A 16,126-nucleotide genomic window follows, 5' to 3' on the forward strand; every position below is an offset into this window, starting at 1 on the left:
CCTCTCCCCCTCTCCCATCCTCTCCCTTCTCCCCTCCCGGTGCCGTTCCCGACTCTCGGGGCGCTGCGGGGGCGGCCCCGGTGCTGCTGCGGCGGCGGCGGGGCCGGGACCGGGGCAGGACCCGGGAGCGGAAGGGGAGGAGGCCGGGGAGGAGCATCCAGGGCGGCCACCGCGGCAGCGGCTGAACTTTGCTCTTTCGCGGGAGGCGGGGAGAGCCCCGGGGCTCGGCGGAGCCGGTCCCGCCGCACCCGCAGCCGCACCGGCACCGGGCTGCGAGCGGCGGCGGGGCCCGGAGAGCGCCGAGGGCCAACCGGGGCAGCGCCGCCTCCTTCCTCCTCCTCCTCCTCCTCCTCCTCTTCTCCTCCTCCTCCTCTCCTTCCAGCCGGTGCCGCGGAGCGCAGGAGCCACCGGGGGCGGGAGCGGCCCCGCATGCGGCCGGTGCCCGCGGGGGGATGCGCCGCGCCCCGGCCCCGCCGCCGCCGCAAACTTTCCGCGGGGCCGTGAACCGGGAGGAGGAGGAGGAGGAGGAGGAGAACGACAAATCCCTGAGGGGGCGACCCCAAAAAAAAGAAGAAAAACACCACCAAAAAAAACCGCACAAAAAAAAAAAAAAAAAAAAATCAACCTAAAAAAGAGCAACTAGCCCCGAAAAGCGGCGGTTTTTTCCTCCTCCTTCAGCGGTTCCTCGGTAAAACTTAGGAACTCGGAGGGGAAGAACCGGGAGGGGAACCAGGAGGAGAACCGGGAAAAGAAGGACCGGGAGAGGAAGCACCGGGATAAGAACCGGGAGAAGCACGGAAAGAAAATCCGGGAGAAGAACCGGGAGAAGAACCGGGAGGGGGAGAAGCAGCGGCAGCAGCAGCGGCAGCAGCCCCGCCAGGCTCCGCTCGATGCGGCGCTGAGCCCCGCGCAGCCCCGCGGAGCCATGGCCATGGTGGCCGGCGCTTGGGGCGAACCGAACGGCGGCGGAGCTGCGGGCGGCGGCGGCGGAGCCGGTGGCGGCGGCGGAGCGGAGGAGGCGGCGTCCCCCGGCGGCGGCGGCAGCGACGCGGAGCACGGCGAGGAGGAGCGGCCCGGGGCCGGCGCGGACTGCGTGGTGTGCGGGGACAAATCCAGCGGGAAGCACTACGGGGTGTTCACCTGCGAGGGCTGCAAGAGCTTCTTCAAGCGCAGCATCCGCAGGAACCTCAGCTACACCTGCAGGTGACGGCGGCGACACGCGGGGACACCGGGCAGGAACCGGGGGGACACCGGGGGGACCCCGCGGGCAGAGCCGGGGGACACCCGGGAGGGGACTGGGGGGACACTGGGGGGACACTGCGGGGATCCCGGTGCTGGCGGGGTCAGGGAGGAGTGGGGGTCTCGGTGTGGTGGCGCTGGGGGTGTCCCAGTGCAGACCAGTGGCTCCCAGTGCAGCACGGGGCTGTCCCAGTACAGACCAGTGGCTCCCAGTGCAGCACAAAGGTCTCCCAGTGCAAATCGGGCATCTCCCAGTACAAACCAGTGTGGGGTGAGGAGCCCCCAGTAGAAACCAGTAGCCCCCAGTGCAGCTCGAGGGTGCCCCAGTATGAACCAGTAGCTCCCAGTGCAGCAGGGGGTAACCCCAGTGGAAACCAGTGGCTCCGGGTTCAGCTGAGATTTCCCTCCCAGTACAGCCCAGGATTCCTCCCCCAGTCCATCCCAGTATCCCCCAGTCCAGCACTGGGTTCCCCCCACTCCCACTCCTGGTCCATTCCCGGGATCCATTCCGGGGATCCGTTCCCGGTCCGTTCCCGGTCCATCCCGGTATTCCCGGTCCGTCTGGCTGCTGCCGGCATCCCCCGTGACTCCGGGCACGGGCGGGATCCAGCGGGAGGCGCGGGAATGCCGGGAGCGGGGAACCCCTGGAATACCGGGGGATGTCGGGATCCGGGATAACGGGAGCGGGGATCTGGGGCAATACCGGGAGCAGGGATACCGGGAGATACCGGGATCCACTGGGATATCAGGAGTGGGAATCCTCGGGAATACCGGGAGCAGGAATCCTCTGGAATGCTGGGATCGGGGGCAATACCAGGAGCAGGGATCCAGGGGAATACTGGGATCCACTGGGATATCGGGAATAGGAACCCACTGGAATTCTGGGATGAAGGAGCCACTGGAATTCCAGGATCATTGATCCTCTGGAATTCTGGGATACTGGGAGCAGGGATACTCTGGAATTCCAGGATCAGGGAGCCCCTGGAATGCTGGGATCCCTGAGGAGCTCTGGGACGGGACACTCGGAGAGTGGAATTCCCAAATTTCTGAGGGTCCTCATTCCCTCATCCCAGCTCAGGGAGGGCTCTGGAATTTCTGGGAGAAGGGAAAAAGATCAGAAATTATCTGGATCCAATCCCAGCTGGAATCAACTCCCCATCCTAAAAATTATCCCAGATTTTGCCCAGTGGATAAAATCATTTGGATTATTCCCACCGTGGCCTTGGAATTTCCGGAAAAGCTCCCAAAAAATCCTCCCGGGTTTTTCCCAATCCTAACGGGAATTCCCTCAATCCCTCCCCAGCTCCAGGAGCGGCACAAGCCGGAATTCCCAGCTGGGAAACCTTCCCAAAAAATCATCCTGGATTTTTTTCAATGGGTAAAAAAACCTGGATAATTCCCAGCAAGGCCTTGAAATTTTGGGAGAAGCTCCCAAAAATCACCCCAGATTTTTCCCAATGGACAAAACCACCTGGAAAAATTCCCACTGTGGTTTTGGAATTTTGGGAAAAGCTCCCAAAAATTATCTCGGATTCTTTTCAGTGGGTAAAATCGCCTGGATAATTTCCACCACAGCCTTGGAATTTTGGGAAAAACTCCCTAAAATTGTCCCAGATTTTTCCCAATGGACAAAACCGCCTGGATAATTCCCACTATGGTTTTGGAATTTCAGGAAAAACTCCCAAAAATCCCCTCCTGGAGTTTTCCAATGGAAAATGCGGCAGTGAGCCGGGAAATTTGGGAAGCTCCAAAAGGCCCGGACTATGCTAATGACTTAATTAGGGTGGGTAATTAGCAGCAGCGATAATTAAAGGCACTGGGAATATACAAATGAGCTCCGCTGGGGGCTTGGGGAATTATCCAGATATTTTTACTCACTGGAAAAAATCCGGGATAATTTCTGGAATCTCTTCCCGAAATTCCAAAGCCACGGTGGGAATTATCCAGATATTTTTATTCATTGAAAAAAAACCCAGGATAATTTTTGGGAGCTTATCCCGAAATTCCAAGGCCCTGGTGGAATTTTCCAGGTGTTTTTATCCATTGGAAAAACCCCTGGGACAATTCTGGGGCTCTTTTCCTGCTGCTCCAAGCCCTTCCCTGCCGTTTTCCCGGGAATTCAGGCCTGGATGAAGATGTCAGGGCCGCTCCTGCTCCTCTCTTTTCATCGGGATCACGTTCCCGGCCGCTCCGGGGATGTTCGGGATGAATTAATTCCGTGGGAATCCCCGCTTGGAGCCGTGTTGGGATTCCGGAAAGATCCGTGTCGTGATTCTGGCTGCTGCCGGAGCTTCATCCGCTCGGATTCATCCCAAATTCCCTTTTCCTGCTGCGATTCCAGCTGGGAAGGGATTTCCCACAGCGTGACCCCCCTGGAAATGGGACGGGGGGAGTGGGGGGGTTGGATGTGGAGAATTCCATGTGGGAATTTCATGTGAGCCAGGACCCCTTTTCCAGGGATTTGGGGAATTTTGGGATGAATCTGAGATGTGATCCCTTTTCCAGGGATTTGGGGAGTTGGGGGATGAATCCAGGGATTTTCGGAATTTTGGGAGCAATCCATGGGGTGTGACCCCTTTTCCAGGAATTTAGTGGATTTGGGGATGAATTCTTGAGCCAGGACCCCTTTTCCAGGGATTTTGGGAATTGAAGGATGAATCCAGGGATTTGGGGAGTTTTGGGAATTGGGGGATAAATCCATGGGCCAGGATCCGTTTTCCAGGCTCAAGAATTTTGGGAATTCCATCCCTTCATCCCAGAATCCTGCTAGCCTTGGGGTCAGCGCTGCCTGAGGCATTTCAGACCCAGTCCCACAGGAAATTGCTGGAATTCCTTGGAATTCCTTGGAATTCTGGCCTGGTGAGGGGGGAGGAGCCACTTGCATGGGATCATCAAGAATTAAAACCCCAGAAGTTTTTTTTCCCTGCTTTTCCAGAGGAGACAACCCTCAAAATCCCAGAGGGGAGAGAAACGGGAAGGGAGGAGTTTGGGAATGGGATTCCCAGGATAGATTTGGGGGGGTGGGGAGGGTTCTAATTCCTGGGAATTCCGTCTGATCCCGACGATTCCCGCAGATCCAACCGGGATTGCCAGATTGACCAACACCACCGGAACCAGTGCCAGTACTGCCGCCTCAAGAAGTGCTTCCGAGTGGGAATGAGGAAGGAAGGTACGGAAAAAATCTTGAGGAATCCTGGGAATCCTGGTTTTTGGGGGACCCCCCTGTTTTCCACTTTTTTGGGGGATTTTGGGGTTTTCCCCTCCTTTTCTGAGCCCGCCTGGAGCTGGGATTGGGGCTGTGGGATGGGATAGATTCCTGGATCCATGGAAATCCCTAAAACTCCTGGGTTTATCCCTAAAAAATCCCAGATTTTCCCCTAAAAATTCTGTGTTTATCCCTGAAATCCCAGGTTTATCCTCCAATTCCTGGGTTTATGCCCACATTCCCAGGTTTATCCCTAAAAATTCCCGGGTTTATCCCTAAAAATTCCCAGGTTTATCCCTAAAAAATCCCAGATTTTCCCCTAAAAATTCTGTGTTTATCCCTGAAATCCCAGGTTTATCCTCCAGTTCCTGGGTTTATGCCCACATTCCCAGGTTTATCCCTAAAAATTCCCGGGTTTATCCCTAAAAATTCCCAGGTTTATCCCTAAAAATTCCCGGGTTTATCCCTAAAAATTCCCGGGTTTATCCCTAAAAATTCCCAGGTTTATCTCAAAAATCTGGGATGATTTTTGGACCTTTCCCTGCTATCCCAAATCCCCTTTTCTCCATGACCAAACACCTGGCAAAGCTGTCCATGGGACACCAGGATCCATCTGGGATCGGGATGAAAATCCAGCAGGATCTGTATGGGGTTGGGATGAAAATCTGTTTGTTTTGGACTGGGATGAAAATCCAGTAGGATCAATATAGGATCAGGATGAAAATCCAGTGGGATGGATGTGGGATTGGGATGAAAATCCAGCAGGATCCGTGTGCGGTTAGGATGAAAATCCAGCAGGATCTGTATGGGGTTAGGATGAAAATCCAGCAGGATCTGTATGGGGTTGGGATGAAAATCCAGCAGGATCCGTGTGGGATCGCGATGGCGATCCGGCACCATCCCAATCCCGTTTCTCTGATCCCTGCAGCCGTGCAGCGCGGCCGCATCCCCCCCAGCCACTCCGGCAGCAGCCCCAACCCCGTCCCGTCCTCGGAATTCTTCAACGGGCAGCCGGTGTCGGAGCTCATCTCGCAGCTGCTCCGCGCCGAGCCCTACCCGGCGGCGCGCTACGGCTCGCACTACGCCCAGCAGCAGGGCAGCGTCATGGGCATCGACAACATCTGCGAGCTGGCCGCCCGCCTGCTCTTCAGCACCGTCGAGTGGGCCCGGAACATTCCCTTCTTCCCGGAGCTCCCGGTCTCCGACCAAGTGGCGCTGCTGCGGCTGAGCTGGAGCGAGCTCTTCGTGCTGAACGCGGCGCAGTCGGCGCTGCCGCTGCACATGGCGCCGCTGCTGGCGGCCGCCGGCTTCCACGCCTCGCCCATGTCGGCCGACAGGGTGGTGGCCTTCATGGATCAGATCCGCGTCTTCCAGGAGCAGGTGGAGAAGCTCAACCGGCTGCAGGTGGATTCGGCCGAGTACAGCTGCCTCAAGGCCATCGCGCTCTTCACGCCCGGTGCGGGCTTTGGCGCGGGGAGGGGAAGGGGTTGGGTTTTCCAAGGGCGTGGGAATGAGTAGGGAAAGGTTTTTCTGGGTTTTACTGAGGGGCTGGGGGATTGGGAACGAGTGGGAAGGGGTCGTCCCGGGTTTTCTCAAGGGTTTGGGGTCTTGGAAACGAGCAGGGAAAGATTTTTGAGAGATTCCCTGTGGAATTTCGGGACACCCCCTCGAAATCCCGGCACCCTCCAACCGCTTTTCCCGCGTTCCTTCCGCAGACGCCTGCGGGCTGTCGGACCCGTCGCACGTGGAGACGCTGCAGGAGAAGGCGCAGGTGGCGCTGACGGAGTACGTGCGATCCCAGTACCCGTCGCAGCCGCAGCGCTTCGGCCGCCTGCTGCTCCGCCTGCCCGCGCTCCGCGCCGTGCCCGCCTCCCTCATCTCCCAGCTCTTCTTCATGCGCCTCGTCGGGAAAACTCCCATCGAGACCCTGATCCGGGACATGCTGCTGTCCGGCAGCACCTTCAACTGGCCCTACGGGGCCGGACAGTAGGGCCGGGGCCGGACGGCAGGGACGGACGATTCGGAGCGGCTCCCCCCAGGAACGTTGGATCGGGGGAATTCTCCGGAATGCCGGCGGCCCGCGGGCCCGCGGGAATGGGGTGGTGCCTGGAGGAGTCGGGGGGTTGTCGCCAAAGGTTTTAGGGTTGTGGTGTTGTCCCAGAAAGGTTTGGGGTCCTGGCGTTGTCCCCAAAAGAGGTCCCAATGTTGTCCCAAAAACGTTTGGGGTCTTGATGTTGTCCCCAAAGGTTTTGGGGTCCCAGCGTTGTCCCCGAAAGTTTTTTGGGTCCTGGCGTTGTCCCCAAAAGAGGTCCCAATGTTGTCCCAAAAACTTTTGTGGTCCCGGCGTCGTCACCAGAATTTGTGGGGTTCCAGCATTGTCCCCAATAGTTTTGGGGTCCTGAGGCTGTCCCCAAAAGAGGTCCCAAGGTTGTCCCCAAAGGTTTGGAGATCCCAGCATTGTCCCCAAGGATGGAGGGGACACACAGAGAACGGGGACAGAGCCGGGATTTCCGGATTTGGGATTTTGGGATTCCAGGCTGATGGAATTCTTGCTCGGCCATAAAACTCATTAATTCATGGCAATTAAGGACATTCCTACAACCCCAGTGGTCTGGAACACGACAGGATTGGGGATTTTGGGATTTCAGGATTTGGGATTTCGGGATTCCGCGATGATTCCCGGCTGATGGAATCCTCGCTCCGCCATATAAACCTGTTAATTAATGCCAATTAAAGACATTTCCTAAAATCCCAGGGGTCTGGATTTGGGATCCAGTGGAAAAATTGGGGAGATCAAACCCACCCCAAAAATAGGGAACATTCCATAAAAATCCTAAAACTGGGATTTTTTTTGGGGGGGGGGGGCGGAAAGGAGATTTCAGGGGCTCTTTTTCAATTTGTTTTTTTCTGGGAATAAATTCCACTGGGAAGAGCTGGAGCAGTGGGATTTGGGAGTTTTGGGTTCCTCTTCCCACAGTTTGGGGGGATTTGGGGTTTTCCTGGAGGAATCTGGGGTTCCTTTTCCCAAGGTTTTGGGGGCAAGATTTGGGATTTCCTTCCCAAAGTGGAGAGATTTGGGATTTTTCACCCAAGGTTTGCCAGGATTTGGGGTTCCTCTTCCAAAATTGGGTGGATTTTGGGTTTCTTTTCCCAAGCTTGAGGGATTTGGAGTTCCCCTCCCAAATCTGGGGGGGATTTGGGGGTTTCCTTCTTTCAAGTTGGGAGGGATTTGGGATTTCCCCTCCGAAACTGGGAGGGGTTTTTGGGGGTCCCCTCCCAAATTCTGGGGAATTTCACCCTCCCCACTTCACCCCGACCCCAAATTAAAATCAAAAATTACACTTCATTTATTACAAAACAATTACAATATTACACAACTCCCACCGTTCCCTATAAAACATTTTGGGATTTGAGTCCCCCCACCCTAAAACAAAACAAAACAAAAAAAACTAACCCCCAAAGGGTTTTTTTAATCCCCCAAACCCCAATTTGGGAGTCCCAAAACCCCTTTTAAGGCAGCCTGGGGGGTGCAAACCCCATTAAAAACCCTATTTACAACCAAGGCACTGGGAGGGGTCCCCAGAGGGTGTGGGGGACATTTTGGGGACATTTTAGGGGCTGGGGAGGGTCACACAGACAGCTGCCACCAGCCCCCGCACACCCTCAGGGGAAGGCTCAAAATGAGGAATTTGGGGCTTTAAACCCCCCCCCAAAAAAGGCACAAAAGTCTTTGTAGGGGGTCAGGAGGGGATTTTGGGGGTGTCCCCCCTTAAAAACGTCCCTTTTTTTGAGGGGTGGTGGCTTCGGGGTCACCCCCGGAGTTTGTCGTAGTCGCTCACCATCCTCTTGATGTGGAAGAGTTTATTCCGCAGGGTTTTGGATTCCTGTTTTTTGTCCTGGTACTCCGGGCTCTGAAGAGGATTTGGAGACGTTTTTAGGGGATGTTCGCCCCAAAGAGGGAGGGACCCCAAAAAGGGAGGGACCCCAAAACTCACCCGCTTCAGGTCCTTGAGGTGGTTGTACTCCTCGGCCAGGGCCTGGGGGAACAGCAGGGTTAGGGGTGACAGGGACAGGAGGGGACAGGGAGGGGACAGGGAGGGGACAGGGAGGGGACAACTGGGGGGAACATTGGGAGTGGGAGGGGGAACCGGGAGGGAACAATGGGGGAAACTGGGAGAGAAAAGTGGAGGGAAAGGAGGACAAGAGGGGACAGGAGGGGACAGGAGGGACAATAGCAGGGGAATGGGAGGAAACTGAGAAAAAATTGGGGGAAAGGGTGAAAAAACAGAGAAAAAGGGGTGAAAAGGGGGAAAGGGTGGGGGGGAAAGAAGGGAAAGGGGCAAAAAAGAGTGAAAGGAACGGGAAAAAAGGAGGAAAAACGTGGGGGGAAAAATGAAGATGTCCGAGCAGGGAGGGCCCGGGCACGCACCTGGTACTGGGCGCTGTCCTCGGGCAGCCGGTCCAGCTGCGTGCCCAGCTCTGCCAGGCGCCGGCTGACGCCGTCCAGGTGCGCACACAGCTCCTTGTAGCGCCGCAGCTCCGCCCCGAACTCCTCCTTGTAGCGCTGCCGCTCGGCCGCCGAGCGCACCGGCGGGAACAGCCTGTGGGACAGGCCACCGAGGGCCACCCAGGGTCACCCGCGACAGGCCACCGAGGGCCACCCGGGGTCACCCGCGGGTCACCAAGGTCCCCTGATCGGGGAATACAGCCTGGGTGCCACCCCCGCAGTGTCCCCAAGGTGTCCCCTGATCGGGGGTTACAGCCTGCCCGAGGGGCACGGTCAGAATGGGTGCCACCTCCCCTGATGTCCCTAAGGTGTCCCCGAGGTGTCCCAATTGGGGGGTACAGACTGAGTGCCAACGCCCCCGATGTCTCCAAGGTGTCCCCAAGGTGTCCCCCCATCGGGGTACACGGTGACGCCGGGTGCCATCCCCACCCATCGATGTCACCCCGAGGTGTCCCCCGGTGTCACCTGTGCCACTGCTCGTGGTCGCGCTCATCGCCGGACTCCGCGGCCGTGGTGTGGTCGGTGTCGTACTGGGAGCACTGGGAGTACTGGGATGAGAGCTGCGAGTCCTCGGGCTCGGGCTGGCGCCGGCCCCGGCGGCCCCGGCGGGCGGGGGGCTTGGAGGGGGCGTGGGCACGGCCCTGGTCCTCAGAGGGGGTGGGGACATCCTCGGGGGGGTCACTGAGGGGACACGGGGACATCAGAAATCAGACATGGGGACATGGGGACATGGGTTTGGCATGGGGGTCTTGAGGGGGGCCGGTCCTAGGAGCCACTGAAGGGACACAGGGACATTGGGGACATCGGACACAGGGACACAGCTTTGGCAGGGCCGCGGGGGTGGTCACGGGGATTTCCTCCTTTGCCGACCCCTCAAACCCTTCCCCACCCCTCCGATCCATTTTCCGACCCCTCCCCACCTTTCCCACCCCTCTCCCGACTCTCCAAATCCTTTCCCGGCCCCTCCCCACCTTTTCCAGCCATTCTGGGGGGGGTCGCAGTACGAGGGGGGGCTGTAGGGCGGCGCGGGGCCGGGGGTCTCTCCCTTCTCCGAGTACGCGACGGTGGCGGCCTCGTCGGGAACGCTGGTGCCGCCCGAGACGTTCTTCACCTGGAAAAGGGTCGGGATTTGGGATTTTGGGGGTGGGGGGAGAAACTCCCAAAAATTCCTGGCTGGGGTAAAGGAGAAATTCCCCTGAAAATTGTCTGAAAATTCCCTGAGAATTCCCTGGAAATTCACAGAGAAATGCCTGAAAATTCCCTGAGAAATCCTCGAAAAGTCACCAAGAAATGCCCCAAAATTGCCTGAAAGTTGCCCAAAAGTTGCCCAAGAAACCCCCAAAAATTCCCTTAAAACTACCCAAGAAGTCCCTGAAAATTCACCAAGAAAACCCTGAAAATTCCCTGAGAATTCCTTGAAAATTCTCCAAGAATTCCCTGAGAAATCCCACAGGAAATCCATGGAAACCAGGGGTTGTTTTCCCACTTGGAGTCCCCCAGCTCCTCCTGGGATCTCCCAAATCTTCCAGGGACATCACCAAAAACCCCAAGAACCCCAAAATCCAGAAACACCAAAAACTCCAAACCCCCCCAACCCAGAAACCCCCCCAACCCCAAATCCCCATGGAGAGACACCGACAGGGACAAAGGGACAGAGGGACAAAGGGGCAGAGGGGCAGAGGGACAGAGCTCGGGGGTGCTGACACCCTCAGGGTGACGCCCCCAAGGATTTGGGCTGGCCCCACAGAGGCACAAGGGACATCCGCCTGTCCCCTGTCCCCTTCCTTCCGGCCCTTTGTTTGTGCCGGACGCCGCTTCCCGCCGCCTTGGTGGCCTTGGGGACATCCGGCCGGACGCGCCACTTCCGTCCCTGTCCCCTCCCGGGGGCCGCCAGCTGTGTCCCCAAGCCCTGGTGGCGTTTGGGGTGGCCCCATAAAGCGTGGTGTCCCCAAAAGGGGGTGACAGCCCGAAAGTGGGTGGCATCCACTGGTGGCAGCGGGAGGGGGTGGCAGTGTCCCCAAAGGGACGGGAAATGCTCGGCCAGGGAGGGACTTGGAGCAAATAAAGACAAAGGGGATCAAAAAGAAATCGAAAAGAAATCAAAATAAATAAAAATGAAATGAAATAAAAACTCAACAAAGGGAGTGAGGCCCGAGGGGAAATCAGGATTGGGAGCGGGGACATGGGGACAGCCAGGGGGACAAGGGACAGGGGAACAGGGACAGGGATGGGGACACGGGACAGGGATGGGGACACGGGACAGGGATGGGGACACGGGACAGGGGACAGGGGGACAGTCAATAGGGGACAGGGGACAAGGGTGGGGAGACACAGAAAGAGGATTGGGGACACAGGGGACACACAAAGGCAGAGACGTGGGGACACGGGGACGGGGTGGGGACATGGGGGACACACAGAGAAGTGGGGACAGGGACAGGAGTGTCCCCAAAGCCACTCTCCCACGGTGACATTCCCACCCCTCCCCAGGCCAGCCCAGGAGGTGACACATCCCAGGCCATGCTAGGGACACCGGGATGTCCCCAGGGTCTCCATCCAGGTGCCAGCAGCTCCTGGCCTTGGCAGTTCCGGGTTTTCCCGGTGCCACCTCCCGGTTAATCATTGGCCAGACCGAAACCACGCGGGGCCACCGAAGTGTCACCTGGCAGTGTCACCTGGCAGTGTCACCTGGCAGTGTCCCCTGGCAGTGTCCCCAGGCTCTCCTGGGTCCCTAAACCTGCCCGCAAAGTCCCCAAACCCTCCCTGAAGTCCCCAACCCCCCTATCCCCCTGAGTGTCCCCAAATTCCCTCCTGAATTCCCCACATGAAGTCCCCAAATTCCTTCTGGTGTCTCCAAAACCTCTTGGGGTCCCTGCACAATCCTGGCATCCCCAGATCCTTCCAAAGTCCCCTCCTGGTGTCCCCAAATCCCCCAAACCCCTCTCTGTACTCCCATCCCAAATCTGGGAATTTCCAACCCCACTGAAAAAGGGCCGGGAAGGATCCCCCGGATCCCATTCCCAGCATTCCCAAAATCCCAAACCTCCCAGGGCTCACCCACTCCTCCACGTCAGGCCCCTCGGGGCCGGCCGGGATTTTGTCCCAGTAAATGTTGTGTTTTCCGTATTTCCAGATCTTGCTGCGAGTTTTGTGGGCGAAGAGGCAGATGAGGCACAGCAGGAGCACGATCAGGAACCCACAGACGATGGCAACGGCCTGGGGGGAAATTTTTGGGATTTGGGAATTCCCGGGATCCCGACGGATCAGAGGGAATTGGGATTTTCATCCCTGAAATTCCCGCAGTGTTGGATGGGCCCCGTCCCAAAGATTCTTAGTGTTTCCCAAGTCCCAAAGCTTCCCAAATCCCAAAACTTTCCCTTCCTTCCCAAATCCCAAACATTCCCAAATCCCGAGTCCCAGACTTTCCCTGGGGATGGGGCCCCTCAGGGATCCCAGAGATTTCGGGGCTTCAGGAAGGATTTGAAATGGAGGGGTTGATGTTCCCATGGGGATGGGAAAATTTGGGATCGGGAAGGACAGGGGGGATTTGGTAAGGTTAGGGGTTTGGGAAGGCCCGGCAGGATTTGGGGGGTCCCGGTGCCACCCCCGGGCCCATCCCGGGTCACTCCCGGGTCAGTCCCGGGCGCTCCCAGGCCCGTCCGGCCGGGCTGGAAGCGCCGCATTCCAACCCCGGGGGAAGCGGCCCCGGCAGGGACGGACCGGGAGCGGGACCGGGAACGGGATTGGGGTCGGGAACGGGATCGGGGAACGGGAATGGTTTGGGATCGAGCCCCGCCGCTCCCGATTCAGGGATCGGGATCCCGGGAATGATTTGGGATCGCTGCGATTCGAGGCTGGCACGGGGCAGAGCCGAGGGAGGGGAGCGAGGGGGCGTGGTTGATTCCTGAATCCCAAACCTTCACAGTCCTTCCCAAATCCCAAACCTTTCCCCGTTTTTCCCCAGTCCGACTCCGCTCCAAGGTTTTTACAACCGGGAGTGCAAAGTTCCCGAAACTGGGAGCCGGGGCTCGTCCCCTCCCCGAAACTCCCGGGAGCGGCGGGAGAGATTATCCCGGGATTTCCTGCAGCCCGGGAATGTCCCGGCTCTTCTCTCCCTGGATTGTCCCGATTTCCCTACATTCCCGGATTGTCCTGGCTCTTTCCACAGTCCCAACTCATCCTATAAATCCCGCCCATCCCAGCTCCTCCCTGGTTCATCCTGGTTTTCCCACAGTCCCAGCTCATCCCACAAAGCCCGCGCCACCAAATCCCAAAAATTCATCGGGAAAAGCCCCGGGGGCCGGGCAGGAACTGCTCCCCTTCCCCCAAATCCTCGAGATCCAAACGCTCCTGGGGGCTCCCTCCCTCACCCTTTGGGCTTCTCTCCCTCGATCCCTCCCTCTTTTCCTTGGGATCCCTCCCTCTCCTTGCGGGGGTCCCTGCCTCATTTCCCGGGAGTCCCCCCTCACCTCCTGCGGGTCCACGGTGCAGTAGTGGTACAGGTACTGGTTGAGCACCGCGCCGCCGCTGTACACCTGGCTGCACATGGCCAGCAGCGGGCTGTAGTAGTAGCCCCCGCTCATCTGCGCCTGCGGGTTCACCCCCACCACGTAGACGATGGTGGCCACCAGCACGAGCAGGGCCAGCGCGGCGCAGGCCACGATGACCACCAGGTAGAACCGGCGCGAGCGCGACGCGCCGGACCTGCTCAGGCTGGCCACCAGCAGCCCCAGCTGGGCCAGGAAGCAGAGCACGGCCGCGGCCATCATGAAACCGTTGGCCGCCCGCGGGTTGGTCACCCCGCCGTAGTAGCCACCGTAGCCATAGCCGTAGTTGAGGCCGCTGCCATAATAACCGGAGCCGTAGAAGCCTCCCAGAGCGTTGCCGTAAATGCCGTAGCCGTAGCCGTAGTCCCAGGCCAGCGTGGAGGCCACGCAGGCGAAGACGGCGATGCACAGCAGGATGACCGCGACCTCCAGGATGCGCACCAGGCCGGGCGGCGACGACCACTTGTAAAAATGTTGGGGCGCGTCCTCGATGTAGTACGAGCCCGGCGGCGGCGAGCGGGCGGAGAAGTCGTAGCCAAATTCGCCCGTTGGCGGCCCGTAGGCGGCGGAGGGGCTGTCGTAGGGTTTCTTGGTGAGCATCCCTGCGGGGGACACGGGGGACACGGCTGGTGGGAGGCGCCGTCACCCGGAGGCGGCGGCGGAGGAAGGACTTTGGTCACTTCGTCACCGCCGCCACCCAGGTGGAGCCACTGGTTCTGTGGGGAAACTGAGGCACGGAGTCGCAGCCCGGAGGAGGAGTGGCGGCGGGTTTTATGTGGGGAAACTGAGGCACGGAGTCAGAGTCGCCACAGTTCCGTGGGAAAACTGAGGCACGGAGTCACTGCCTGGAGTCAGAGTCACCTCGGTTTCACAGGGAAACTGAGGCAGAGAGGGAAACTGAGGCACGGAGTCGGCACCCAGAGTCGGAGTCACCGCAATTTCACAAGGAAACTGAGGCACGGTGTCCCCGCCTGCAGCCGGAGTCGCGGCAGTTTTTGCGTGGGGAAACTGAGGCACGGTGACTCACCGGCCAGCACCACCCCAGCCACGCCGGGCTCTGGGTGTCACCTCCCTGTCCCCTCCCAGCACCCCGGAGCCGGCAGGGAACGAACCGGGAATTGTTGGAATTCTCCCTTGGGAAAAGCGGCCAAGAGGGGCCCCCGCGCTGGCCCCGAGGGCGCCGCCCTAAGCTGATCGGGAGGATTAAAAATCAAAATGATCGCAACGAAAACACATAATTAAAAAAAAAAAAAAAGGAAATTAAAATAAATAAATAAAATTTAAAAATCAAAAATAAGGTAAAACAAAACAATAAATAAAATAAAATAAAATAAAATAAAATAAAATAAAATAAAATAAAATAAAATAAAATATATCGTTAAGGAGGGGCAAGTTGAGGCAGAGCTGCGAGTAAAGCGGCAAATCCAGGCTAGAAAATTTTGGGGGGAAAGGTCTCAAAAGTCATCAAAACTCAATGTGGGGACCTCAAAAAAAACAACCCGGATCACGGTGAGAAAAACCGGATCCGTGCGGGAAACCCAAGGCGGGCAGTACCGGGGCTCGGTGGGACCCCCAAAGGCACCTTCCCAAATCCCAAACCTTTCCTGTTTTTCCCAAATCCGACCCGGTCCTGGTTTTCCTCAACCCCAAATCCTCCAGTCCCGGTTGGATCCCGCGGTTTGACCCCACCGGGGAGCCCCGAGACGCCGCCGGGAGGAGCCGCGGGGCCCGGGGAAGGCTCCGGGACCGGGACCGGTTCGGGGAGCACGGGAGGGATTTCGGGGAGCCCGGGACCAGTGCGGACCCGGTGGGAACCCCGGTATTGTTCTGGCATCCGGTACCGGTACTGGTGTGGACTCGGTAGGGGCCCGGTACCGCTTTAGAATCCGGTACCGGCGGAGACCCGGGCGCAGGTGGGGATCCGGTACCGCTCTGGAATCCCGGTACCGGCACGGACCCGGTGTAAGGAACTCCCGCCTTTGGAATCCGGTCCCGGTACCGCTCAGGAATGCCGATCCCGGTCCCGGTCCCGGTCCCGGTCCGCACCGCAGTACCGCACAGAGCCCCGGCCGGGCTCCCGGTGCCGCTGGGGCCGGACCAACCCCCCCGTTCACAACGAGGAGCGGAGACCCCCGGTTCTCCCTCCCGCTCCGGTCCCGCCCTCACCCCGCGCTGCCGGTGCCGGTGCCGGTGCCGGTGCCGGGGGTTCCCGTGCCCGCCGAGCCGCTCACCTGCCGCCTCTTCCGCCGCTTTGTTCACCTTTAAAATGGCAGCCGGGAGCGGCGGAGGCGGCGGCGGGACCGGCCCCGGGACCCGCCCCCGGGGAGGGCGGGGGGGGGCACCACCGGAGCCGCCCCCGGGCACGGAGGGGTTAAAAATGGGGGAAGGGAACGACCGGAGGAACTTTGGGGTAGGGGGGGAGAGGTGAAACTGGGGACAGGAGGGTCCCCAAGGCGGGGGTGGCAGATCCAGGTGCGTCCCTGTCGCCCCCCTGGGCGCTGTGGGTGGTGCCAAGGTGGGCGTGAAGAGCCCCCCCTCAAAAAAAAAAAATTGGAGAATTCCACAAAAAAAACCTTGGAGATGCACAAAAAATATTGGAGGATTCCCAAAAAATTCTTGAAGACTCCAAGT

At 58.8% G+C, this 16,126-nt stretch overlaps 2 protein-coding genes across 3 annotated transcripts; one reads left to right on the plus strand and one right to left on the minus strand.

Annotated features, from left to right (window-relative positions):
- Positions 1 to 452: 452 nt before the first annotated feature.
- Positions 453 to 7,193, plus strand: NR2F6 (nuclear receptor subfamily 2 group F member 6). Its single transcript, XM_040054232.1, has 5 exons — positions 453 to 553; positions 679 to 1,203; positions 4,314 to 4,408; positions 5,373 to 5,900; positions 6,160 to 7,193. The coding sequence occupies exons 1-5, from the start codon at positions 453 to 455 to the stop codon at positions 6,432 to 6,434; spliced, it is 1,524 nt and encodes a 507-aa protein (XP_039910166.1). The 3' UTR covers positions 6,435 to 7,193.
- Positions 7,194 to 7,791: 598 nt separating this feature from the next.
- Positions 7,792 to 15,797, minus strand: OCLN (occludin). 2 transcript variants are annotated; one of them, XM_040054217.1, is made up of 8 exons: positions 15,727 to 15,797; positions 13,418 to 14,097; positions 12,006 to 12,164; positions 9,923 to 10,062; positions 9,417 to 9,632; positions 8,874 to 9,045; positions 8,440 to 8,481; positions 7,792 to 8,355 (listed from the first exon to the last, which is right to left on the minus strand). In XM_040054217.1, the coding sequence occupies exons 2-8, from the start codon at positions 14,093 to 14,095 to the stop codon at positions 8,254 to 8,256; spliced, it is 1,509 nt and encodes a 502-aa protein (XP_039910151.1). In that variant the 5' UTR covers positions 14,096 to 14,097; positions 15,727 to 15,797; the 3' UTR covers positions 7,792 to 8,253. The 2 variants fall into 2 exon arrangements, with proteins under 2 accessions (XP_039910151.1, XP_039910152.1); XM_040054218.2 differs by having other exon boundaries at positions 15,662 to 15,746.
- Between the last annotated feature and the right edge of the window lie 329 nt (positions 15,798 to 16,126).

The sequence above is a fragment of the Hirundo rustica genome, unplaced genomic scaffold (genome assembly GCF_015227805.2).
Source record: "Hirundo rustica isolate bHirRus1 unplaced genomic scaffold, bHirRus1.pri.v3 scaffold_61_arrow_ctg1_1, whole genome shotgun sequence".
Lineage (NCBI taxonomy): Eukaryota > Metazoa > Chordata > Aves > Passeriformes > Hirundinidae > Hirundo > Hirundo rustica.